A 25,625-nucleotide genomic window follows, 5' to 3' on the forward strand; every position below is an offset into this window, starting at 1 on the left:
TGACTGGAAGCAGCCGTTCGCCGTGTTCTTTTTGGTATTGAAATCCTTAAGCAAAGATTGATTTAAGCTGCTTTTGTATCGATATAAGCAGACCAAATTGGCTGGCGGGAGATGAAAAGGGCATCCTAGTAACCGGATTATCATAATAACCGGGTATCGTACTAACGGAACTAATATATATCATAAAAGACTAGAAATTTGCCGGGAAATGAAAATAGTATCGTAATAAGTAGTAATTCGTTTTAACCGATATCGATATAACGAGACTTTACTGTATTTGTCCTCCGTTTTTCTGCTGTTGCATATTAGCTTGCCCTCTATCTTAATATGCTTCAGGGTTTAAAATAAATGTCTTCTATTCTTTTAAGCACTACTTTATCAAATTTACCAGACACATTAAGTGTATTTGCACAAAGTATCACTGGCAAACAGTACTTTTCTGACACAATATACTACAAGAGCTCACCGGTGTGCATGCAATGTACAGGGTCAGGCAAAATGATCTGACACATTTGTAGGTTAAATAAAGTAAAGAAACAAAAAAAGTGTTTTTATTTTCGAAAAGTACATATTATGCCATTTTGCTTTGTTTCTTTATAATGCCATTGTTTTTTTCGTTTCTTTTTCTGTTGCTGCCATAAATTGGACCAAACCAATCTGTAACTGCAACACAACAAGCGTTCCGTTTGCACTTCAATCTTGGTAGACATGATCACCATCTTGTTATGGGTTACCAACTTCAGAGCTACTGGATCTGCATTGAAACAAAAATCAACCGGCCCACCTCGCACCTCCAGAACTGATTTCATTTTTAAAACATAATGAAAAAGAATGGCATTATATGTATGTTTTTTTGAAAATAAAACTTTTTTGTTTCTTTACTTTATTTGCCTTTTATTTAACCTACAAAATGTGTCAGATAATTTTGCCTGACCCTGTTGAAATGCAGCATCATGGAGCTAAAACTCAACACAGTGAGTGACCACCAATGGGAGTGAAGAATACTGTTGATTGACAGATGAGGACGCCGTGGCACAAGCGAGTGAAGGTGAAAAGGTGTTCCCTGTGCGCATGCACCTTGAAAATTGGATCTGCATGTCAGCCCTTTTTGCCCTACATCCGCTGATTCTAATCCGATGTCTCAACAGTCAGCCATTTAAAAACCTGCTCTTGAACTTCTTCCGATGATTCCCTCATGCGTCCATTCACTTGTTATTTCCTGTTAGCTTCAGCTGGGCCGCCTGGGCTTGCGTCAGTTTATTCTGAATGTCAACATGTCTGTCAAAGAAGCTGACGATCGCTGGCTCGTTGAGCAGCGACGCCAGAACCTGCTCGAACGAAAACGACCACTCCATCTCGGCGAGCTCGTGACCTGCCTCCTGGGGGCTGGAGGTGGCCGAGCTTTCGGTGGTGGGAGGAGATTCGTCCTCCGTAGCCACGGGAGTGGACTTTGTGGACGAGGCCGGGCTGCTGGGCTCCTGCAGCCTCCGGCCCACCTCCTCCATCCTCAGAAGGAGGCTGGTGACGTGGGCCACGGCACGGTACAAGGACTCCTCCTCTGGGTCGCCATGGAAGATGTTGTACAAGGCCTTTGAGAACTGAATGAACTGGGCCTGAGATAAAAAAAAAAAGATATACAGCTAGATATATATTTAGTAATATCATGAACAAGATATCCATATTTGCTACATGTCTTAAAGTTGAGCTTTTAATCCGAGTTTCAAATGTAACTTAGGTCTCCTTGAAATATGGCCATCCCTCATTTATCACGCTTAATTAGTAACAGATCCCGATCGCGATAAGTGAATTTCCGCCAAGTAGGATTCAATATTAACTCACTCAATACCAAAGACATATTTATATGTTTTTGTGAAGACCTGATGTATTTACAGCTAAATGCTAAATGAACAGTTTTAAGCCATAAAACGGCTACAAGGTGGCAGAAGTGCATTTTGCATGGATTTTTTTAATGTAAATACACAATGAAAAGACCTCGGTGTGGATCTTTTGCATGTAAATACACAATCGACAGCAACATAGGAAGTGAGAGCACGTGGAGGAAGGTTACGGATGGTAGAATAGTCTTGAATTAAGGCCTTGTCTACATGTAGCAGGGTACTTTTAAAACCGCGTATTTTCCCCTCTCTTCCCCTTGTTTATGGTGTCCACACAACCGCGTATTAAAAAAACAAAATGCATCCACATGTAACCGTATACATGCATTGGGAACCACAGTCATAAGCATACCAATCCTGCAGGTGGCAGTATTTCCTTCAATTCTATCCAATCAGAATCATCCTCTGTCATCCTGTCACTTCCGCAAACATAAAACACAACTCATTTGTGTGGACTGACAAGGAGGCAGAATTACTTCTCAACGTTGTTAACAAGTCGCAAGAAACTGTTGATTGAGAATCTTGCCAATTGGAGACGGAGTCTGCTAAAAAGAGGATGCCTCAGACTTGAAATTGTTATTTGAACGAAGATGGCCGACCTCAAAGTGTTTCTCCGCCTCTGCTCTTTAAAATGAAGCAATATTTGGGTTTGCAAATACAGTAAAGTCTCGTTATATCGATATTGTCGGGAGTCGGAAAAAATATCGATATAACCGGACTATCCATATATCCAATCCTGCGCCGAACTGCATTAAAAGTGGGCAATAATGCACTCGACATTGTTCTATATTATTGCTCTATAATATAGAACAATGTCGAGCAGCTTAAATCAATCTTTGCTTAAGGATTTCAATACCAAAACAGCGACGGAAACCATGAACGCTAGCATGTACATATGAAAAACAGTGATTATTGCAAGCGATAAAAAGATATCTGAATACAACACAATTAAATACATGTATTTGTACGCTTGTGTCTTCGTTGGAATAGGTGTGTATGCTATGTCAGTTGGTTCTTCTGTTGCAGGCATGTGTTTGGCCAGCTATGTGGGGCGGGTCGAGCATGACCTGTGAACCAGGAAGTGAGGGAATCGGTGTGTGTGCTGCGCTCTGGTGGTGGAAGTGTGAAAAATAAAGTTGACTGGAAGCAGCCGTTCGCCGTGTTCTTTTTTGGTATTGAAATCCTTAAGCAAAGATTGATTTAAGCTGCTTTTGTATCGATATAAGCAGACCAAATCGGCTGGAGGGAGATGAAAAGGGCATCGTAGTAACAGGATTATCATAATAACCGGGTATCGTACTAACAGAACTAATTATATCATAAAAGACTAGAAATTTGCCGGGAAATGAAAATAGTATCGTAATAAGCAGTAATTCGTTATAACCGATATCGATATAACGAGACTTTACTGTACATGCAAGCAAAACTAGCGGTTGAAAAATAGATACAACCAACACAGTTGTGAGAGCATCCATGTTATTTCTGAAACACAGATAGCGTGTGTGAGGTCACAGCATACTTTGTCGCAGGTCGTGATGCTTGGTAACATACCCAACACATAATTAGATTGGGGTTTTTTGGCCTTCATTTTCACAACCAAATATCTGCGGACTCGTGTGGATGATAGGCCAAATGGTGGAAAAATAACTTTGTTTGATGAGATAGCTGCCTACACTAAGGAACTCAAACTATGCACAACGATGAGCGAATTCAAGAAACAATGCAAGCAGGTGACGTTTGCTAAGGATGAAGAGTCATGATGTGTTTATATATATCACTATATTGACAGTTACTACGGTACCCATTATGTCATTATATGGTCATATCACCACGTAATTCGTATGTGTCAAAAAATAAAATAAAAATTACATTAAAATAATACAAAAACTTTATAATAACAAAAATAAATAATTACATATATCGGAAAGGCAGGAGGTGAACAAATGTAACAGTTACTGATTATAAAAGTACCAGATATAGGGGTAGGATTTAATAAGCTTTGCTTCTTCCTACTCCTTTTGGACATGTGGAACTGTGAACTGATTATGTGACGCACGCAACTGCAACCTGATGTTCAAATGAAATTAAACCATTACCATTACATGCGGCCACGTACCAAGACTCAAAGTCAATCCCACACCTTAATGAACTAACTGATAAATATTTTTAACATCATCAATAATGTAAAGATGTGAACAAGAGAACACACTGACTTACCTGATTAATTCTAGGGAGGTCCTTGATGGCTTCCTCTTTCCGAAGTATTTCATTCTGCCATTGTTTCAGGTAGGCCTGCAGATCCACTTTTCCTCTACCTGTCCATTTCACACAAATCAATCAATCACACACACACATGTGCATTTGTACAAACAATTTTACTACATACCTCTCTCTGGACTTTTCTTAATCACACCATCTTCTGGAAGTTCATATTCTGTCAAATATAAACAAGTGAGCAAACCACATTCAGAAAACCTCTCAGGGGAAAATCAATGCACTGAAGGGCGGAGGATTCTTTAAGGAAAGGGAAAGTGAGGAAGAAGGAAGAAGCAGTAAAGAGGCTGACCAGGAAGTCTAGTCAAGTGAGGAGAGTCTTCGGCAGCTGGGAAAAAGTTGGGGAGTCTTGGTTCCTGTACGTGCAAAGGGCCACCTGTGAAAGCTAGAATAGACTGACTGTAAGTGCACTGAGAGACAGGATGAAGGATGAAGAAACAGAGGAGCATCAGGAAGAAAAAATAGCAACCAAGAAAACATTGCTCATAGGCTGTCTGCCAACTTATTCACATCAAACAGACTACAGGGTATAGTTTGGAGCATGACTAGACTCAATGAAGTGGAAGTTAAGCCTGACCAGTCCACATACGTGTACGCTCCCTGTCGCTTAAAGTCGCCTGGGATAGGCTCCAGCATACGCCGGTGACCCTACTGAGGATAAACAGCATAGAAAATGGACTGATGGATTGAATTTAAGCCCCTCCATTGCTGTGGGAGTATATATGCATATAATTTTGTGTGCTTGATGGGAACACCAATCAGCACAAGGAAGCAGTGACATTGGATGCGTTGCCGGGGTAAACAACATGACAGGCGACTATGATTAACGGTCATTGGGAGAACTGCAGGAACCTGCTGTCTGTTGCGATTTAGAGGGCACTTGTGTTTGAGCGAGCTGCAAACATTTTATACCACCCTCGGCCTGGCCCATGTAGGACTCGAGCCACTAATGCATGCATGCAACCAAAGGAGAATGTTGCATTACAAAAGCGTAGGATTTACTCACAGTTAAAAAGGTGTTTAGCAACAGTTTTATTATCCTTTCCTTCTCATTGACCACCAGTCATCTTATTTGGGCCAAATGGCAGTTTGTTGTATCTTTTTACTGCAACTAACTACAGTAAAGTCTCGTTATATCGATATCGGTTAAAACGAATTACTGCTTATTACAATACTATTTTCATTTCCCGGCAAATTTCTATTCTTTTATGATATAATTAGCTCCGTTAGTACGATACACGGTTATTATGATAATCCGGTTACTACGATGCCCTTTTCATCTCCTGCCAGCCAATTTGGTCTGCTTATATCGATACAAAAGCAGCTTAAATCAATCTTTGCTTAAGGATTTCAATACCAAAAAAGAACACGGCGAACGGCTGCTTCCAGTCAACTTTATTTTTCACACTTCCACCACCAGAGTGCAGCACACACAGCGGAAAACACCCGTCCCTCGCGCCTACCCCTCCGGGTGGCAACACCTTCCCTATCGATAGTTCCGGGGTGAATTATGTCCCGGTAACCGGTAATCACTACAGCGTAAGTTTATTTTTATTTACTGTAGTACAAAATTTATTGTAGTACAAAAGCATGCTAGATACGCAATCCATGAACTCAAGGAGAAAATTACATGCCATATCAAAGATCCGCCCACTTTTAATGCAGTTCGGCGCAGGATCGTATATATGGATAGTCCGGTTATATCTGTATTTTTTCCAACTCCCGTACTTCGTTATAACCGATATCGATATAACGAGACTTTACTGTATTTATTAATAAGGAGTCCTACTCCCCGGAAATGCAACTGTCACAGTCGTGTCCGGAACCAATTGACCATGATAAACGAGGGATTACTGTCCACATACGTTTAAAAGAATAACGATTCTATTAATTTTTCCCATGGCTGATTGAGGAATGCTAGTTTAACCCCTCATTATGTATAATAATTAAGAGCTGTATTCGTGCCACAAACAGGCCATGATCATCTAGTGAAGATGGTGAAGAAGTATCGAGAATCTCACGTGGCCGCAATCTACCAAGCTGTCTGCTGTAAATTCAACACTTTGTCCTCATAAAATGCCTTCACAGCGATTGTTACCGGGACAGAGATCTTTTACCCCACATGGGCTATTCTTGGCGCTGCTTTCAAGTACACGGTGCCAATCATGCAGATGAGAGACACACATTGAAGGACAGACTCCCTCCCCTGGGCAATGTGCTGACTGAATAAACACTGCTCCCGCTGATATGGGCTTGATCACTGGCATGACAACAATGGCTTCATTTTCTGCTGCTCCTGTGTTGCCTGCACTATTTGCTACACTGTAACAATATTTGTCTTTGTGACAAGAACAATTAAGTCCCTTGATTGGTTCATCAATGGACTAAAAAGTCCCAAGACATTTGTCCATAACATGTTAATACAGACTAGAAGGCATCTGACTTCTTCATGGTTGTTGAAAAACAACAAGTTCAGTCCATAATGACTTTCTTACCGATATCCAATATACTGTAGCGCCTAAAGAGTCATTCAAATTCATATGCCAGTGTGTGGCAGCACTGGATGTGCGTGGTGGTGAAGTGTCTCGCCCAAGGACAACAGTGACCGGGATGACTGAAGCGAGGTACAAACCACCAAACAGTCCGGTTTCTGGACGACTCCTGAGCCACTACGACCAGCACTTATCTTTATTACTAACATCAACTGATACAGGCAGCAGATCTTCCCTTAAGCCAGTGCTGCCCCCGATGTGAAATACCAGAGAAAGTGATAATATCTATTCATTCATCTGTACTGTACAGACTGAACTTGAAACTGAAACCAGGAAAATGCAACAAAATGGAGAGCACACAAGTCAAATTGCAGGTTGAGTACTATAAATTTGTACATGTTGGCACGTCTGCACTAAGATTGAAAGTGCACCCTGATTCTCGTACCCGCCCACCCTGACAGTTCCTACATTTTTTTTGATATTTTGTAAAAACCCGTTGGAAAACCTGACCATGTTTTGTGGAGTTACAGTATATGCACAAATGCCAAAATGGTCATATCTCGCAATGTTAAAGAATCCTTTTTAAGAATTCCTGGCTCGAGACGGTGACCCAGATCACCTCCAAACTTTAGTCACTTCTTTCCATATCCCATTTCCGACAATTCCTGAACATTTAATCCAAATCCAATCAGAACCTTCAATCAACTTCAATAAACACAATATGTCATGCATGAAGGAAACAGATGAAAGTAATACATTAAATATGTAGTATTACATTAAATTAATAATAAAGAATAACAATTCAAGTCATGAAATGCTTGATGATCACGTACCTGGTGGCAGATGCAGCTTGAAGAGGAATTTAAGCTTATTTGTGAAAGACCCACAGTACAAAGTATCTACAGGAGACGCAAGATCATGTTAGAGGACAAATGTGAATAAAAGCTACAGGCAATGAAGTGCGAACACTTACCCAGGGCACAACAGAACTCCTTGAAGTTGACTAAACCATCCTGGTTCTCGTCGATAAGGCGGAAAACCCAAAGAGAAAGGGTGCTTTTGTTGGCGCAAAAAGCCCAAGGCTCCAGCAGGGAGAAGAGCACCGTGAACTGCTGAAAGCCCAGCTGGTACTGCTCTAAGTACGCCAGGCTCGGGTCGTGATGGTGCAGTGCTGGGCTTTTCATGGTCCAGTAGCAGCTGAGAAAATGCTGCCTCTGAAATTAAATAGATTTTTTTGGAGACATATTTTCTGGCACTTATGAGCATACTTCAATGTATCAAATTGTACTCCCGCAGTAAGGGTTACATGAGTGTAGTGCTTCCCAATTATATTCTGTCATGCCCCCCCTAAGGGGCCGACATTCTTTCGAGAGAAACTGATAATATTGATAACATTTATTCATTTATCTGTACTGTACAGACTGAACCAGGAAAATGCAACAAAATGGTGCATACAAGCCTATTCAATAGTCGAATTGCATGTGGAGTACTATAAGTCTGTACATGTTGGCAGGTCTGCATTAAAATGAAAGCCTCTCACTCCCCCCCCCACTATTTGAAAAGCACAGCATTATTGAGAATGTCCAATCATTTTTTTTCTTTGTCTATCCCAGGGGTGGGCAAACTACGGCCCGGGGGCCACATCCGGCCCACCAAGTGTTTGAATACGGCCCGCCCAATCTTTCCAAAGTATTTCATTTAAACTCAACATACAACCTGGCATCATGGCCTGAGCCAACCTTTTGATGGTTTTATCAATTTCGTTTTTTGACATGGTCTGTTGTTTACAAAGTGCTCCTGAAAAAAGGGACACAAGCACATAATAATAATAATAATAATTATTATTATTATTAGATTATTATTAGATTATTAGAATTATTATTAGAACTATTATGATTATTATAATTATTATATTAATGCTAATTATTATATTAATTATATATAATATTATTGTTATATTTGCATATTTTAAATAATAATATAAATATTATTATTTTATTTTTATTGTAATTATTATAAGATTTTATTATTTTTAAAATATTTCAATATAAATATAAAATAATAAATAATAATAGCAGATTGCATGACAATTTTACGTGTAAAATATATAGTCTGCCCCCCCCCCCCGTAAATTTTGTCATATCAATGCAGCCCGCAGTCAAAAAGTTTGCCCACCCCTGGTCTATCCGTTTATTTAGACCACACAGACACACAAAATGAAGACATTGTTGTCCATGAATGCATCGGTGACAATGAGGAAGTGTGGATGCATGTTCTCCCTGTGCGTGCGTGGGTTTTCTCCAGGTTTTTCTCCTCCCACATTCCAAAAACATGCTAGGTTAATCAGCGACTCCAAATTGTCCATAGGTATGAATGTGAGTGTGAATGGTTGTTTGTCTATATGTGCCCTGTGATTGGCTGGAGACCAGCCCAGGGTGTACCCTGCCTCTTGCCCGAAGACAGCTGGAATAGGCTCCAGCACGCCCACGACCTTTGTGAGGATAAGCGGTTAGAATATGAATGAAAAAAAAACATGAATAATTGTGGTCAATATGTGCATAAATAGTAGACTAACTACAGTATGTATCTATATAGCATAAATACCCATTCATACAATAGATGAACCTTGTTTTCATATTTAAAAGCTTTTATTTTGCTGTGGCATTGCGCCAATATCAATTACATGCAGCATAAAAGCCTGTCATGTTTGGGGTTAGATGAAGGAAGAGGCTTGGGAGATGAAACCACATAATCTTGATGAAGTCTGGGATTCGTGCATGGCTGTTTTTGTTTTACTATTCCAGATGATTTTATCAGTTAGTTATTTGAGTCATTGCTGAGACGTATGAATGGAGTCCTCCCAGATCATGGGAGTCATTCACCAAGACACACTGACTTTATCTTGTGATGTTTTTTTGTAACTTGTTTTGTTTGTTTGTGTTTTCAAATGAATATACAGTAAAGTCTCGTTATATCGATATTGTCGGGAGTCGGGAAAAATATCGATATAACCGGACTGTCGATATAGCCGATCCTGCGCCGAACTGCATTAAAAGTGGGCAATAATGCACTCGACATTGTTCTATAGACATTGTTCTATAGTATTCTATAGTATAGTACTTCCACCACCAGAGCGCAGCACACACACCGATTCCCGCACTTCCTGGTTCACAGGTCATGCTCAACCCGCCCCACATAGCTGGCCAAACACATGCCACGAACGCCAGCATGTACATATGAAAAACAGTGATTATTGCAAGCGATAAAAAGATATCTGAATACAACACAATTAAATACATGTATTTGTACGCTTGTGTCTTCGTTGGAATAGGTGTGTATGCTATGTCAGTTGGTTCTTCTGTTGCAGGCATGTGTTTGGCCAGCTATGTGGGGCGGGTTGAGCATGACCTGTGAACCAGGAAGTGCGGGAATCGGTGTGTGTGCTGCGCTCTGGTAGTGGAAGTGTGAAAAATAAAGTTGACTGGAAGCAGCCGTTCGCCGTGTTCTTTTTTGGTATTGAAATCCTTAAGCAAAGATTGATTTAAGCTGCTTTTGTATCGATATAAGCAGACCAAATTGGCTGGCGGGAGATGAAAAGGGCATCGTAGTAACCGGATTATCATAATAACCGGGTATTGTACTAACGGAACTAATTATATCATAAAAGACTAGAAATTTGCCGGGAAATGAAAATAGTATCGTAATAAGTAGTAATTCGTTATAACCGATATCGATATAACGAGACTTTACTGTATTGGGTAAGATGACTATGGAGTGTTATTTCATGTCTAGAGGGATCTAATAATGCTAAATACTGTATTTTGAAGGTCATAGACAGGTTTCCTGTGCTCCAACTACAAAAATATTCCACTTATCACTTTCATGTCTGGAACCAATGAATGAGGTATTACTGTATATGATGCATTTTTTGACTGGTGCGATTTATGGTTTGGAAAAAACACGATACTAAAGAGTGTTTACCATATTATTTTTGCTTTTGGAGTGTACTCACTTTGAATAAGTTGTACAGTTCATCAAGCTGGGCTGGAGTAAATTTGACTTCTTGGGATACCACACGAATCTGCAAACAAATCCATCCTTACTGACGGGCCAAGGATGCATCATAGAAGGAACGTAGTGGTCACTTACAACGTTTTGCTTAGTGGTGTCCTCCAGTGTCTGGATCACAAACAGCTTGTTCTTCTTTCGTGAACTTTCAACGTCCTCTGAGCGAATGCTGCCATATTTCTAGCGGGCAAAAGGTGATCAGTCAATCCCATGCTAACCAGAGTAAAGAAAAAACTGAATAAATCGCTGCGGAACCTCATAGGCTTCTCGGATCAGTTCACTGATGTCTACTTTGAAGTGGGATTTATCGTTGTTAGTCACGGGGGCTTGCTGCACTGTTGGTGGCAACGGGCTGTCTTTGTTTGTGACACTATCAAAAAATCTAAAAAAAGCAAAGCCAGGATGAGTCAAATGTGAATTCAGAGGAGCTTTACAGGAAACACGACATACTTGTTGAGGATGGTGACCGCCTCGGCATCATCGTGGCAGCTGATCAGAGCCTCCATGTTGTAGTTGAGCACAGCCAGGCCGAGCTGCAAAATGGCTTTGATGCCGTCGTAGAAAAAGCAGTCCACCACGTTCACTGCGCTTTCGATGGGCAGTACGCTGATGAAGAGCGTGAGAAACCAAGACAAGGACACGGACGAGAAGAAACTCAGGTCTGTCATGTTCTCCACCAGCTGGGGGAGGTTCTCCCGAATCAGATCCTCGAAAACAGCCTGGTCGACCAAAGCACCTGAAGAAACGACAACACCATGGACACATCAAGCCTGAAACTACCCAGGCCCAAAAAAGGAAAACATATCAATTATGACTTTTTATTCTGAAAAAAAATGTTGTGCCATGCAACTTCACAGAACAATAAATTTAAATATTTTTTGAAACTGTTAGCGTGCAAGTTTAAAAAGCAATATCATCTTCCCTGAATCTACATGAATTTAGCACTGAAATGAGACAACAATAAGCCACTTAGTTTGCTAGTCTGGACATTACCATTTATGTATGTCAGCACAGAACCAAATTCATTAGTCACTGGTGCGCTAGAGCCTATCCCAGGAGCCTTGGGCACCAATCAATGACATTTAGGTGATGAAACACAACCCTTTAACTCACCTATAATTCGCCGGTTGAAATAATCTGGCAGCATCCTTTCACAGACAGCCACTAAAAGCCAGAAAGCCTCCTCCTCTTTGGCATAGAGCAGCAACACAGACGTGAGAATGTTCATGGCCTGAGCAGGAGATATGAGGCACTTTTTAAAAAGACACACTCCCTTTAGAGAGGTGACACACATGCATTTGTTCCTTGGCTTAAGATACGTACGTACTGTAGCTTTAATGGTTTGAATGAAATGATCAATTCACTACAATGAGGTTGTAAAAATATACCACAGTAATCTCATGTATTCTCATTTACAGCTAAAAGTAAAATCTTATCAGTGTGCATTTTTCCTCTAGAAACAGGTGGCGGAGGCCGCAGTTGGGGTATTCTGTGAAAGTGGCTTAACAAACCAGGCGTTGTGCTCATAATGCAGCTTTTAAAAAAAAATTAAACCCTAAATTCCCCAACCGGAATTAAACGCTATTGTGACGGTGGTTAACAAATTGGCTTTGTGCTCTGTGCTTTCACATAAAAGGGGGCGTTTGACATTGTATTATTCTACTTTATCAAGTAATGCAGCGATTTCAGCCGGTATACAGTATTTTAGACAAGACGAGCAAGTAATTGTTATGGAGCATTATCATAATTCAAAAAGATCATCATTGGCAAAAAGCAACACTGTTGCCACCAATAGAGCGAGGGGGGTACTACAACTGTCTTTTCATTTTTTTAATGTCTTTATGCATCCATTTTCGATACCGCTTATCCCAGGGGTGGGCAAACTACGGCCCGGGGGCCACATCCGGCCCGCCAAGTGTTTGAATACGGCCCGCCCAATCTTTCCAAAGTATTTCATTTAAACTCAACATACAACCTGGCATCATGGCCTGAGCCAACCTTTTGACGGTTTTATCAATTTCGTTTTTTGACATGGTCTGTTGTTTACAAAGTGCTCCTGAAAAAAGGGACACAAGCACATAATAATAATAATAATTATTAGAACTGTTATGATTATTATAATTATTATATTAATGCTAATTATTATATTAATTATATATAATATTATTGTTATATTTGCATATTTTACATAATAATATAATAATTATTATTTAAATTTTATTGTAATTATTATAATATTTTATTATTTTAAAAATATTTAAATATAAATATAAAATAATAAATAATAATAGCAGACTGCATGACAATTTTACAGATACAATAATACCAGGTGGCTGCCCCCCCCCCGTAAATTTTGTCATATCAATGCGGCCCGCGAGTCATTTTTGTTTAAATAAATTAGTGTTTTACTGCAGTTGATTGATGTTTCAGAGTACTTATTCTTCCAGCCAATATTGGAATATAAAAAGACCAACAGGCTGAGTATTTTCACAAGGACCGATGTATTTAATATTTCATATTGAATTTTATAGTTACATTGTTATTTAAGAGTGAGTTTATGTAGCGTATTCCCTCGCTTATAGATGGATAATTTCATAAGGGAATGAAAAAGGCCACTGCAGTCGTAGTGCTGCTCAATTTTTTTTTTTCTCCCAGGTCCATCGGGTTCTCAATAAATGGTGTTAACAGCGGCACTTTCATAGCCGATTTTAAGCTGAAAGTGTGGACGTAACCTGGACCAGGTTATGAGTTAAGCCCAAGTTACCATGGTGATGCAGCCGCTTTAAAAGAGAGCTAAACTAAATTTGTTTGGCAGTATAACCCCCCCCCCCCATTACCTGGCAGTAGCCAATTTTAGGATTTCTGTATGCATAAGCGGTGAGGACTCTACGGAGAGCGGATATTCCAGTATCACTCTGAAAGGCAGGATGCTCAGGTAGAGACCGATGAAGGTCTCTCTCGATCTCATCTGTCGCCAGCGTGCTTGTGCCCAGTGACTGTTCCACCAGCTCTGTGTAATAGCCGGGATGAGTGGCCATGTCGTTTACAGCTCCTTGTCCACATAGGGGGGGGGGGGGGGAAATGAATAATGTTGGTTAATTGCCTTATCTGCTTGAGAGTAGGGCTGCACCATTTTTACACACAGACAAACCATGTTCTCAAACCGTTATTATCATTATTATTAGATTCATCACTGCTTTGTTCTGCCTTCATTCTTCATGGGAGGTCCCGGAAGGACAGCTTTTTTTTTCCAGAAATTAATAGAAAGACAAAACATGGCATGCTCACTCACTCCACCATACAGTCATGCACATAATAAAAAACAGTTTTTTCATTAATGAGATTGCTTCTCTCGCAAGCTGATGAAAGCTAGCCAATGCGTTTGAACATCAGAGCCAACCCAAGGATCGCTATAATGGGGAGCGGAGGGAGTGACAGCCATCATGCTAACTAAAGTGCCCAAATGAGAAATTCAGAAATCAGTACGCATATTCGCATCAATCAAGAACACTATTTTTTTTTTGTTCATTGTTTTCTGCAGAGCGGCACAGACCTCACAGCTAGGAGGACCGGGGTTCAATTCCCATCCTCGGCAATCTCTGTGTGGAGTTTGCATGTTCTCCCCGTGCATGTGTGGGTTTTCTCCGGGTACTCCGGTTTCCTCCCACATTCCAAAAACATGCTATGTTAATTAGCGACTCCAAATTGTCCATAGGTATGAATGTGAGTGTGAATGGTTGTTTGTCTATATGTGCCCTGCGATTGGCTGGCGACCAGTCCAGGGTGTACCCCGCCTCTCGCCCGAAGACAGCTGGGATAGGCTCCAGCACCCCCCGCGACCCTCGTGAGGAAAAAGCGGTAGAAAATGAATGAATGAATGTTTTCTGCAGCTCTTCTTGAGAGGCATGCCTGATGTAGAAATACCTGAAAAAAGCATCCACAGTTCTCCTCTCAGGGCCTCTGGGACACCACGGACGATCAAGTCGCGTGTCTTCCTGGTGAAAAACATACTTGTACCCCGTCCGTATTCCGAAAAATGGATGTTCCAAGACTGCTCCTTCATTTTTTCTTTAAGCTGTTCAACACAAGGAAACACATTAATGGACTCTTCTGATGGATACTTTTCTTTTGTACCTGGATGTGACATAAATGTAATTGAGAAGCACTGTAAAAACACGTAATAAGATAATAACACGTAATAACACTGTAAAAACACGGTAATATGGGGCTGCGTGGCGGTCGAGTGGTTAGCGTGCAGGCCACACAGCTAGGAGATCAGAGTTCAATTCCACCCTCGGACATCTCTGTGTGGAGTTTGAATGCGTGGGTTTTCTCCGGGGACTCCGGTTTCATTCCAAAAACATGCTAGGTTAATTGGCGACTCCAAATTGTCCGTAGGTATGAATGTGAGTGTGAATGGTTGTTTGTCTAAATGTGCCTTGTGATTGGCTAGCAACCAGTCCAGGGTATACCCTGTCTCTCACCCGAAGACAGCTGGGATTTTCTCCAGCACCCCCCACGACCCTCGTGAGGATAAGCGGAAGAAAATGAATGAATGAAAGAATGGGGTAATACGAGTGAAAAGGTGACTATAGGAGTGTTACTTCCTGTCTAGAGGGCTCTAATAATGTTAAAAAACATACTTCATAGATGTATGTAAACATTCTGTGCTATATCTATGAAAATACTGCATTGTGTTCATGCATAAAGACTGAATAACCCCAATAAAAGGGAAAGTTATCATTTAAACATGATTGATCCCAATTTGCATTTTAACGTGATTAATGAAATGCATTACCTACTGCTGGTAAAAACCTATATTTTTACAATATTTATACATGTTCTCACTTTCATCAATGGCTTCCAGTCATTAGTCACTTTCCTGGGTATGTCCTAAATGTGTCATTTACCATTTTGGGGTCAAGGTTTTCAACATCCTGAGGGTGGAAAACAGTCATGAGAGCCTCAGTGCTGACTGCCTTGCTGCTGTCTTTCTGGCCCACCATGAGCGTCACATCGTCTGGGTTATCTTCAAAATGGTTGATGAGCGACTGACACTCGCCTCGTATGACCTTGGTGGAGAGGAAGGATGTTAGAAAAAAACCCAGTGAATATCATCCATGTCCAGGAGTCAAGTCACGTCTTACCTCAGCTGAAGCGGAGTGCTGAGGGCTGGCGGCAATCCCACACCTGCTGCGAAGCGTGGTCGCCAGACGCTGGTAGTCCCGAACCTCGGTAAAACGCAGCGCTCTCTTCCCCCGCACACACACCGTTAAAGCGCGGCTGCTAGAATCAGGCTTCTCCACATTTACGACCTGGAAGATGGCACGGCGTTGGCCAGACAGGAAGTCATTTCATCAAATTCAGTGCGGAGGAAGAAAATGTCAGAGTGGAATAAATCAAGTGATGTCGTTTGATGTTTTACCTCCCGCATTGGAATGATGATGTGACATTGGCTACCGTCCTGGCTGGCAAAACATAAGTAGTTCTCAGACAGACAGATCTTGCCAAGTGTATTAAAATGGCTGAAAGGCACCCACAGGAAACTCTCATGGACTTCTAACAGATTTTCCTCTCTGGGAAGCCTGAAAAATATCCGGAACTGCTCACTCTTTGCGTGAGCTTCTAGGCCTCTGCAAGAGAGCAAAAATGGTCATGAGCATCATCATCAACAAATCTGCAGGCACATCTCAATGCATTCATTCATTTTCTACCGCTTTTCCTCACAAGGGTCGCGGGTATGCTGGAGCCTATGTTCCGGCGAGAGGCGGGGTACACTGGTCGCCAGCCAATCACAGGGCACATATAGACAAACAACCATTCACACTCACATTCATACCTATGGACAATTTGGAGTCGGCAATTAACCTAGTATGTTTTTGGAATGTGGGAGGAAACCGGAGTACCCGGAGAAAACCCAATCATGCATGGGGAGAACATGCAAACTCCACACAAAGATGCCCGAGGGGGGAAACGAACCTTGGTCTCCATTCGTCCACCGTGCAGACATTTGTCACGAATATTATTATTCATTCACTTACTTACAGGACATTTATTATGTGGTAAGGATAGTTACATTGTAATTCAGATTTGTATTTATTTGTAAAATAAACACATTATATATACAGTAAAGTCTCGTTATATCGATATCGGTTATATCGAAGTACTGCTTATTACGATACTATTTTCATTTCCCGGCAAATTTCTAGTCTTTTATGATATAATTAGTTCCGTTAGTACGATACCCGGTTATTATGATAATCCGGTTACTACGATGCCCTTTTCATCTCCCGCCAGCCAATTTGGTCTGCTTATATCGATACAAAAGCAGCTTAAATCAATCTTTGCTTAAGGATTTCAATACCAAAAAAGAACACGGCGAATGGCTGCTTCCAGTCAACTTTATTTTTCACACTTCCACCACCAGAGCGCAGCACACACACCGATTCCCGCACTTCCTGGTTCACAGGTCATGCTCAACCCGCCCCACATAGCTGGCCAAACACATGCCTGCAACAGAAGAACCAACTGACATAGCATACACACCTATTCCAACGAAGACACAAGCGTACAAATACATGTATTTAATTGTGTTGTATTCAGATATCTTTTTATCGCTTGCAATAATCACTGTTTTTCATATGTACATGCTGGCGTTCGTGGTTTCTCCACGAACGCAGTTGGTTCTTCTGTTGCAGGCATGTGTTTGGCCAGCTATGTGGGGCGGGTTGAACATGACCTGTGAACCAGGAAGTGCGGGAATCGGTGTGTGTGCTGTGCTCTGGTGGTGGAAGTGTGAAAAATAAAGTTGACTGGAAGCAGCCGTTCTCCGTGTTCTTTTTTGGTATTGAAATCCTTAAGCAAAGATTGATTTAAGCTGCTCGACATTGTTCTATACTATAGAACAATGTCAAGTGCATTATTGCCCACTTTTAATGCAGTTCGGCGCAGGATCGGATATATCGACAGTCCGGTTATATCGATATTTTTTCCGACTCCTGACAATATCGATATAACGAGACTTTACTGTATATATTTTATTTTACCTGCCTTGTCCAGTCAATGAAGCAAATATCGTTATTGATCTAGATGCGGTTACGAAACGGTAAGCGTATGTTAATCATTGGGTGCCACATTCTCGGCTAGGGCACAACACTGGATAAGGCCGGCTCTGGTTGTACGCACACATATGCCGCCCACACGCCCTTTTAAAATGTGCTTCTTTAAACATGGAATGAGTGTATTTTGTGCAGGGCTAGCAGAAGGCTTGTCAGCTGCGTGTGATTGACCTACTTACTAAAACATATAGGCGGCCACGATGTGGTTGAGTGAGCTGAACTCAGTTTAATCAGCGTCAGCAGTCTGTGGCTGCTACCACAATAACCATAACACAGCTACCATAAATCATAGCTTGTGTAGAACTAGAGTATTTACAAAGTCAGTTCAGACGCAGACATTTCTGCAACTGCGAACACCCATGAGTGATGCTCTGACAATAGGTTGGAATTGTCTTTTTTAATGGCTACTTTGAACACGCTGTGGCATAGTGGCAATAAATGGGTCGGCGTAAAGTGTAGGTGTTGCTACTGCACAGTGGGCAGTGTTTTCTGGCATTATGATGGAAGTTAGTTGTGATATGACTCGCTTGCTGAATGCTTTAACCGATGAGCTGGAATTAAGTCTCGTATGGGCCATAGGTATGAATTGCGAGTGTGAATGGTTGTTTGTCTATATGTGCCCTGTGACTGGCTGGCGGCCAGTTCGGGGTGTACCCCGCCTCTTGCCCAAAGACACCTGGGATAGGCTCAAGCATGCCCGCAACCCTCGTGAGGATAAGCGGTACAGAAAATGGATGGAGCAAAAGTTATCATAAAACAACAGCTTCTCTACATTTACACTAGCTATACTACCAATCATAATGGCTGACAAACAAAATCTAGCAAATATTCAATAAATGGTACCTCTTGGTAATTTGCAGGGGGTCAGAGAGTGCAATCTCTTTCTCAAAGGCCTCTTTGTCAAACAGGCGCTTGATGGAATAGTCAGCAAGCTGCTCCATGATGACGAACGTTTCATTAAGGTGCAGCAGCATGGAGAAGTAGTGATCCTCTCCATGAGCCACCACATGGATGCTCTCAGTCAGGATCACATTCGATGTTTTCTCCAACCTCCACATTTCGTCCCAGGAGATGACCAGTTTCACTAAAGATTTAGCATAAAGCCATTAATATCTGCCTCAAATGCATTCATTACATCAACAGTACTGTCAGCACCTACAGCTGTGTTCTAAATGAAGGCTAACAGGAAATAAACATCAGAGCCTGTGCTTACCCTCGGCTCCTAGCAGGTAGGAATAGAAGCAGAGGAAGTTGGTGCTGAGGTACAGCCAGCCCTGGCAGGGCACTTTGCCTTTCCAGTAGCTGCACGAGTAATATGTCACCAGCTTTTCCTCCGCTGGCAGCGCAAACCAATTTTGAAACCTCAAGTACGCCTCTCTGAACTTCTCGGGATCGTCCTCCAGCACGTGGGAGGTCTTTCCTTCTTCAGCAATCAGACCCTGAAAATACAACATACAGCAAAACCTTGGTCAGTTCCTTAAGGGCCGTTAAACAAATACATTTTTCCCATGAGAAATCATTAAGAGGTTTTACAATTATATAGTTTTACATGCAGAAAACAATTAGAAATGAATATAAATACATATAAATCATGAATAAAAGGGATAAATTAATATTTGAGGTTGCTTTTGCCTTCATTGAAGACATCGTCCTTTATGTGATTGTTCCCAAAGACACAATGTAACGAGATCAACATTTTCCTCTTCAACACCACCTTCTCGTTTTGCCATGAGTTATTTCTTTAACTCAATTGTGCTTCTTAACTTAATCACCCAAAATTGAGCCAAAGAAAGTAGAAAGTGCCGCGATTTTTGATGAAGAAGGTGAGAAACAATACTGAATTCAAGAAATAACTCAAAATAGGAAGATGAATGGTGTTGATCTTGCTGCCACATTGTGTCTTTGGGAACAATCATGTCTTCAATGAATGGAAAAGTAACCATAACTGTCGATTTAGCCCTTTTTAGTCGTCTTTCATATGCATTTATAATTGTTTTATGTATGGAAAAACTATAAAGAGAGGTTTTTGTTAATATTTTTGAGAGTCAACTGCTGATGACATCATCAATGGGTGACGTTGCTGACTTCTGGTTGCTATTTTATTAGCAACGTATGCTAACAAGGACATGTATGATAAAAATACACAAAGAACACATTTCGACTGACACAGTGTATAATAACATGACAAAACGAACGCCATATTGTAGGCTAACCGCAAAATTTTGGTGTCCATTTTAATGTTAACCAAACACTAAGCTCATCGGGGGCGGACGCTAACATATGTTCCACTGCATTAGGTCATGTCAATTTCAATATCATTCATTCATTCATTCATTTTCTTCCGCGGGGGGTGCTGGAGCCTATCCCAGCTGTCTTCGGGCAAGAGAATTTCAATATCAGTTTAATTAAAAAATGCAATTAAAAATATATCCTTGTGTGTGTGTATATGTTTGTATGTGGAATACAATGTTTCAGCAAACATGATTGTTTGAAATGGGAATTTTGTCTTGACTTTTCGTACTCTGATCTTGCCCTGTACAAAGCTGGTGATGTCCTCGCTGGAGTCGAAGACAGAGAGCGTCCGCATGATGTTCTGCTGCAGCCAGTCCCAGTGCTGGACAATCTCCTCCTTGGTGACGCCTGATACAACATCAAGAAAAGGAAATGACAATCACAAAACATTTGACACAGCTATTGTTACATTGTAGCAAGAATGGAACAATATTATTACATATGCATACCGCATGCTATGGACCAGTACACTTGTGAGTCCGGTGTGTGGTGCAGTATGCGGAAAGGAGCCACTTTGGATGTGGAGTCCAGCACCGTGTCCAGAGTTCCCACAAGGAGACCTGAAACATCGAGTGGAGTGATATTTTTAACAACACTTTGCGACTTACAAGCCAGTGTCAGCATTACGTGGAATGTTCAGGCAAAGATAAGGAGAAATGACTACAGTAGATCCTCGCTTTTTGCAGGAGTTTCGTTCCACACCGACCAGCGACTGTCCAAAATCTTTGAGCAATGGATAGGGCCATAAAAATGTCCCACTCCAAGGGCTGCACGATGACTTAGTGGTTAGCAAGTTGGCCTCACACTCAGGAGGGGGAGAATTGTGTGTTCGCATCTCTGTTGGAACATCTCTCAGTGGCGTATGCATGTTCTCCTAGTGTGTGGGTTCTTGCCTGGGTATTCCGGCCTCAGTTAATTGTGGCCAGAATTTAATTTTATTTAAAAAAAAATGGCAGGACAGTATACACTGTGCTTAAAATTGCAGTTGTATTCTGCTTGGTTACAGGTTTTCCAACGATGGCCTGTATATAACCTTCAAATGAATCTTTAATATGTTTGGATGCCAGATTGTGTCACGTGCTGACAGAGCAGACTGTGATTCTGAGCTCAATATCAGTGCTACAGAACCAAAACAAATCATATCTTGGGCTTTAAAGCTTCTTTGCCACATGGCCTCCATGAATAATTCACTCGCAGATAAATGTGCTGGACTTGCTGCTATAAAGGACTTCTTCGTATGTTCTTGATGAACGTATCACATGACAGAATGCATCACCATGCTCTCATCTCAAGACAACAATAGCCATCTCACTAAGGAGAAGAGATTTCAACACCTGAAAGACGCATCTCTGGTGCAGGAGAGGGCTTCAGCTACACAAAACAGTCCCTTTTAGATGAAGTAGTGGTTAACCTCTATCATTAATGCAGGCACGCAGCGTTCATTTGTCCTCATGGAGAACACTTTCCATTACCATGTATTATCTGTTATTTATTTAGACACTCAAAGAGCCCCAGATGGTGTACTAGCATCCCAAAGTCCTGAGTTTCAACAGATCTCTACTCAAGAATATGTACATGTTAGGACAGGGGTGGGCAAACTTTTTGACTCGCGGACCGCATTGATTTAACAAAATTGACAGGGGGGGGGGGGGGGGGGGCGCATACTATACATTTTACACGTAACAGTCCACCTGGAATTATTGTATCTATAAAAATGTCATGCAATCTGCTATATGTCCCCTTTTCAAGGAGCTTTTTGTAAACAACAGACCACATCAAATAACAAAATTGATCAAACAGCTACTTAAACCATCAAAAAGTTGGCTCAAGTCATGATCCCAGGTTGCATATTATTAATAATAATAATACAATTTATTTGTGTAGCACTTTTCGAAATACTCAAAGACGCTTTACAGAAAAATGGACTTGAATAAAAGCAAGTAAACCGAGTATAAGATACATTAAAATACAACATTCATTCGTTTATACGCAGTTAAAACATGGGTAAAAGCGGGGCACAGCAGTCAAGTATAAAAGTTCATTCATTCATTCATTTTCTACCGCTTTTCCTCACGAGGGTCGCGGGGGGAGGGGGGGCTGGAGCCTATCCCAGCTGTCTTCGGGCGAGAGGCAGGGTCCACCCTGGACTGGTCGCCAGCCAATCACAGGGCACATATAGACAAACAACCATTCACACTCACATTCATACCTATGGACAATTTGGAGTCTCCAATTAACCTAGCATGTTTTTTGGAATGTGGGAGGAAACCGGAGTACCCGGAGAAAACCCACGCATGCACTGGGAGAACATGCAAACTCCACACAGAGATGGCCGAGGGTGGAATTGAACCCTGGTCTCCTAGCTGTGAGGTCTGCGGGCTAACCACACGACCCCGTGCCGCCAGTATAAAAAGTTAGACATTAAAAACAGATTTAAAGAGGTGGGTTTTTAGTTGTTTTTTGAAACTGGGAAAGTCAGGGCAAACACGCAGCGAATGGGGCAAAGAGTTCCAGTAGGGTGGGGGCAGCAATGGAGAAGGCCCTGTCACCCCATTAAGTTTAAATGACATACTTTGGAAAGAACAGGCGGGCCGTATTCTAACACTTGGCGGGCCGGATGTGGCCCCCGGGCCGTAGTTTGCCAACCCCTGTGTTAGGGTCACTCTGATCGATCCGTCACCGATCAATATCGGACAATTTCTGTAAAAAAAAAGAAAAAATCAGTGAATTATTGGGCAAAAGGTGGGGCTGACCCTGGACTGGTTAAACTAGAGGTGCAAAACCACACAGAGATGTCCAAGCTGAGATTCAAATCCACTGAACCACCTGGCTGTGAGGCAGAGGTACTAATCACGGGACTATTATCTGCAATGCTACTTTCTTGTTTTCTCTGCTTTGGCCTTTAGGTTACGCTGCTGTAACAATTACATTTATCTAGTGGCGGATCGATAAAGTCCTATCTAATCTAAAAAAGGTCAAAGATGATCAATAATTTAATGGATGCTGTTAATTCGACAACCATTGGTTGCACTTTGCACCATTTTGGACTGTGAAAACCACAAAGCTCACCTTTTTGAGTACAGTAGCTGAGTGGGGCAAATGCGCAATAACGTCAATATGCTCTAAAAACAGATAGAATCTAAAACCAAAACACAGAAATGCTGCAAAAAACAATTGCAAACGATCACATGAGGCCAATGCCACAAGTTCACATAAGAAAATAGAAGTTAGGCCTACATTAGCTGCATGCTTGTAACCCATCCATCCATTTTCTATGCCGCTCATCCTCACTTGGGGTATGCTGGAGCCTATCCCAGCTAACTTCAGGTGTGTGCGGGGTACACCCTGGACTGGTAAATCGCACAGCCAATCGCAGGTACTCTAAAATATTGTGACAAACAAAAGTGTACCTTTTCATTCAGTTTCTTCAAAAGTCAGCCAAGTTCCTTCTGGGCATCCAGCTCTTAAAAGACAGACATCCCCCGGGTCTGGCTTCCCCGATAGCCTGGCTAACTTCTGTGAACTTGCAGCATGTCTCTCATGCAGTTGTTTTGGCATTTCTGAGTGTTTTTAGCATTTGTTTAGCATTCTTGCAGTGTTATGTGATTGTGACAGTTTTAATTTTCCCATTGCATTTGTTTTATGGTGCATGTATGGTTTTGGATTGTTCATGTCCCATGTTGGCCACCATTCTTAAATATATATTTTGTGCAGCACAGTTACATGCATTGTGGTATTATTTTTGTTCTAAATGATATATTTCTTCTCTGGTGCAATAACTGGAGGCTAATATCCAAGCTAACATGGAGCATAGCTGCAGACACAAATCAGGAGGCATAAACAATGCAAACATATGCTGCACTTTCTATGTGACCCTTGTGTCTACTCTCTGTATGCTATAGCAAACATTAAAAGATAAATGGATATTTGACAATGTACTTGTCAACAAGGGAATCCAGCTCTTCACTATTTGTTTAAAACCTGTTGCAGTATATGTGAAGCATGCTATACAGTAGCACACAGTCGTTCCGTGATAGGTAAATGCGCCAGACAAGCACATGCATGTCCGTTTATGATCATGAAAACAACCTGCTAGCTTCGAAACATAACATCTATGCATGATAAGCGTGAAAACATACCCGCTAACGTTACCTGTCAAGCCGCCTCCACCCTCACCGTACCCTCGCCTCCTTTGAAGCACAAAATACTCATGGTCCTTCTCGGTCACCCATAGTTTAAAGGCGTTTTTCAGGAGTATCTCTTCGGGTTTGAGCCACATGTTTTAAATGCTGTCCACGGCTTCTCTGCCAAATCCTCCTGTCATGTCACGGTTACCTCCAACGTAGCACACACCAAACCCGTGAATAATTTGTTTGCGTCCGCCCGGATGCTTCCCTTCCCACGTAGACAAGAAACATCGCCTGGAGCAAAGCATTGTGGGATTGTAGTTTTTTATAGTCGGGCGCCGCCATGACAGCCAACGTAACAGACTTGACAAATGAATACGGTACAGTAGGGATGGACAATACGGCACATTTTGGTATCAATACGACACCAAGAAAATGCAGTAGACAACTAATATTGGAACAGATACACATACCGATATTTTTTACTTGAAAATGTAAGGATTTTGTGAAAATGTCTTTATATGTCGATCATGTCTGAGTCATTCACATCCTGGGGCTTTTCACATGTGGGGGTTATGACCTGTAAGCATCAAAATTTATAACAAATTCGAACAGAAGTTTTTAAATTGTTGTGTAGTTTCTTTAGTGTATCTATAATATCGTAACAAATTACAAACAAATTATCAAAGCCTTTTCAAATCAAACAATTTATGTACATGTCCATCTATCCATCTATCTTCTATGCCGCTTATCCTCACTAGAAGAACACAACAAATAACCTCATAATTAGGTCAAAACAAAAAAAAACTATGAGGTACTGTCAGTGTGTGTACTTCATCTACAATGATAACAGTACACGAGGATGAATATCAGGGGTTTAAACTTTTTAACAGTAAAAGTAGGGGGCTTATGCATTTATTAACTAGTATGACAAAAAAGTCCACACTTTCATTTTCAGTAATTGTTGTGGAAAAAAAATCCATCATCCTAAGTAGGAAATAGAATGCCTGAAATAAATACGGAACTCTGTCAGTTTTTATTACCTTTGCAAAACGAAGGGCTGGGATAGGCTCCAGCATCCCCGCGACCCTCGTGAGGATAAGCGGTAGAAAATGAATGAATGAAGTATTCAGTCTCTGGTGGTGACACACTTGCTTCCTGTCTTACAGGAAACAAGTGTTGGCCAACAAGTATCTGACTTGTGTACATGTGTACGTATATATATATATATACATATGTATTTTCTTTTATTTTGTATTGGTTTTGGTTGGTTTGTTGTATTTTGATTTTTTTTTTAATGTTCGAAATAAACTATTAAACTAACTAAACTAAACGAAACTAAACTAAATAAAAAATGAA

General features: G+C 41.2%; 1 protein-coding gene across 2 annotated transcripts; it reads right to left on the reverse strand.

Annotated features, from left to right (window-relative positions):
* Window positions 1-287: 287 nt before the first annotated feature.
* Window positions 288-24,554, reverse strand: tbc1d8b (TBC1 domain family member 8B). Of its 2 annotated transcripts, XM_058087566.2 has the most exons (21): window positions 24,292-24,554; window positions 20,589-20,699; window positions 20,369-20,487; window positions 19,061-19,286; window positions 18,691-18,931; window positions 16,155-16,362; window positions 15,877-16,044; window positions 15,640-15,801; window positions 14,654-14,804; window positions 13,567-13,781; window positions 11,843-11,960; window positions 11,180-11,465; window positions 10,985-11,111; window positions 10,811-10,909; window positions 10,674-10,742; window positions 7,635-7,875; window positions 7,495-7,560; window positions 4,462-4,554; window positions 4,282-4,329; window positions 4,113-4,210; window positions 288-1,613 (listed from the first exon to the last, which is right to left on the reverse strand). In XM_058087566.2, exons 1-21 carry the CDS (start codon window positions 24,416-24,418, stop codon window positions 1,206-1,208), a joined length of 3,381 nt encoding a protein of 1,126 aa, XP_057943549.2. In that variant the 5' UTR covers window positions 24,419-24,554; the 3' UTR covers window positions 288-1,205. The 2 variants fall into 2 exon arrangements, with proteins under 2 accessions (XP_057943549.2, XP_057943550.2); XM_058087567.2 differs by lacking the exon at window positions 4,462-4,554.
* Between the last annotated feature and the right edge of the window lie 1,071 nt (window positions 24,555-25,625).

Source organism: Doryrhamphus excisus, linkage group LG21 (assembly GCF_037039965.1).
Source record: "Doryrhamphus excisus strain RoL-2023G ecotype Guam linkage group LG21, RoL_Dexc_Guam_v1.1, whole genome shotgun sequence".
NCBI classification, from domain to species: domain Eukaryota; kingdom Metazoa; phylum Chordata; class Actinopteri; order Syngnathiformes; family Syngnathidae; genus Doryrhamphus; species Doryrhamphus excisus.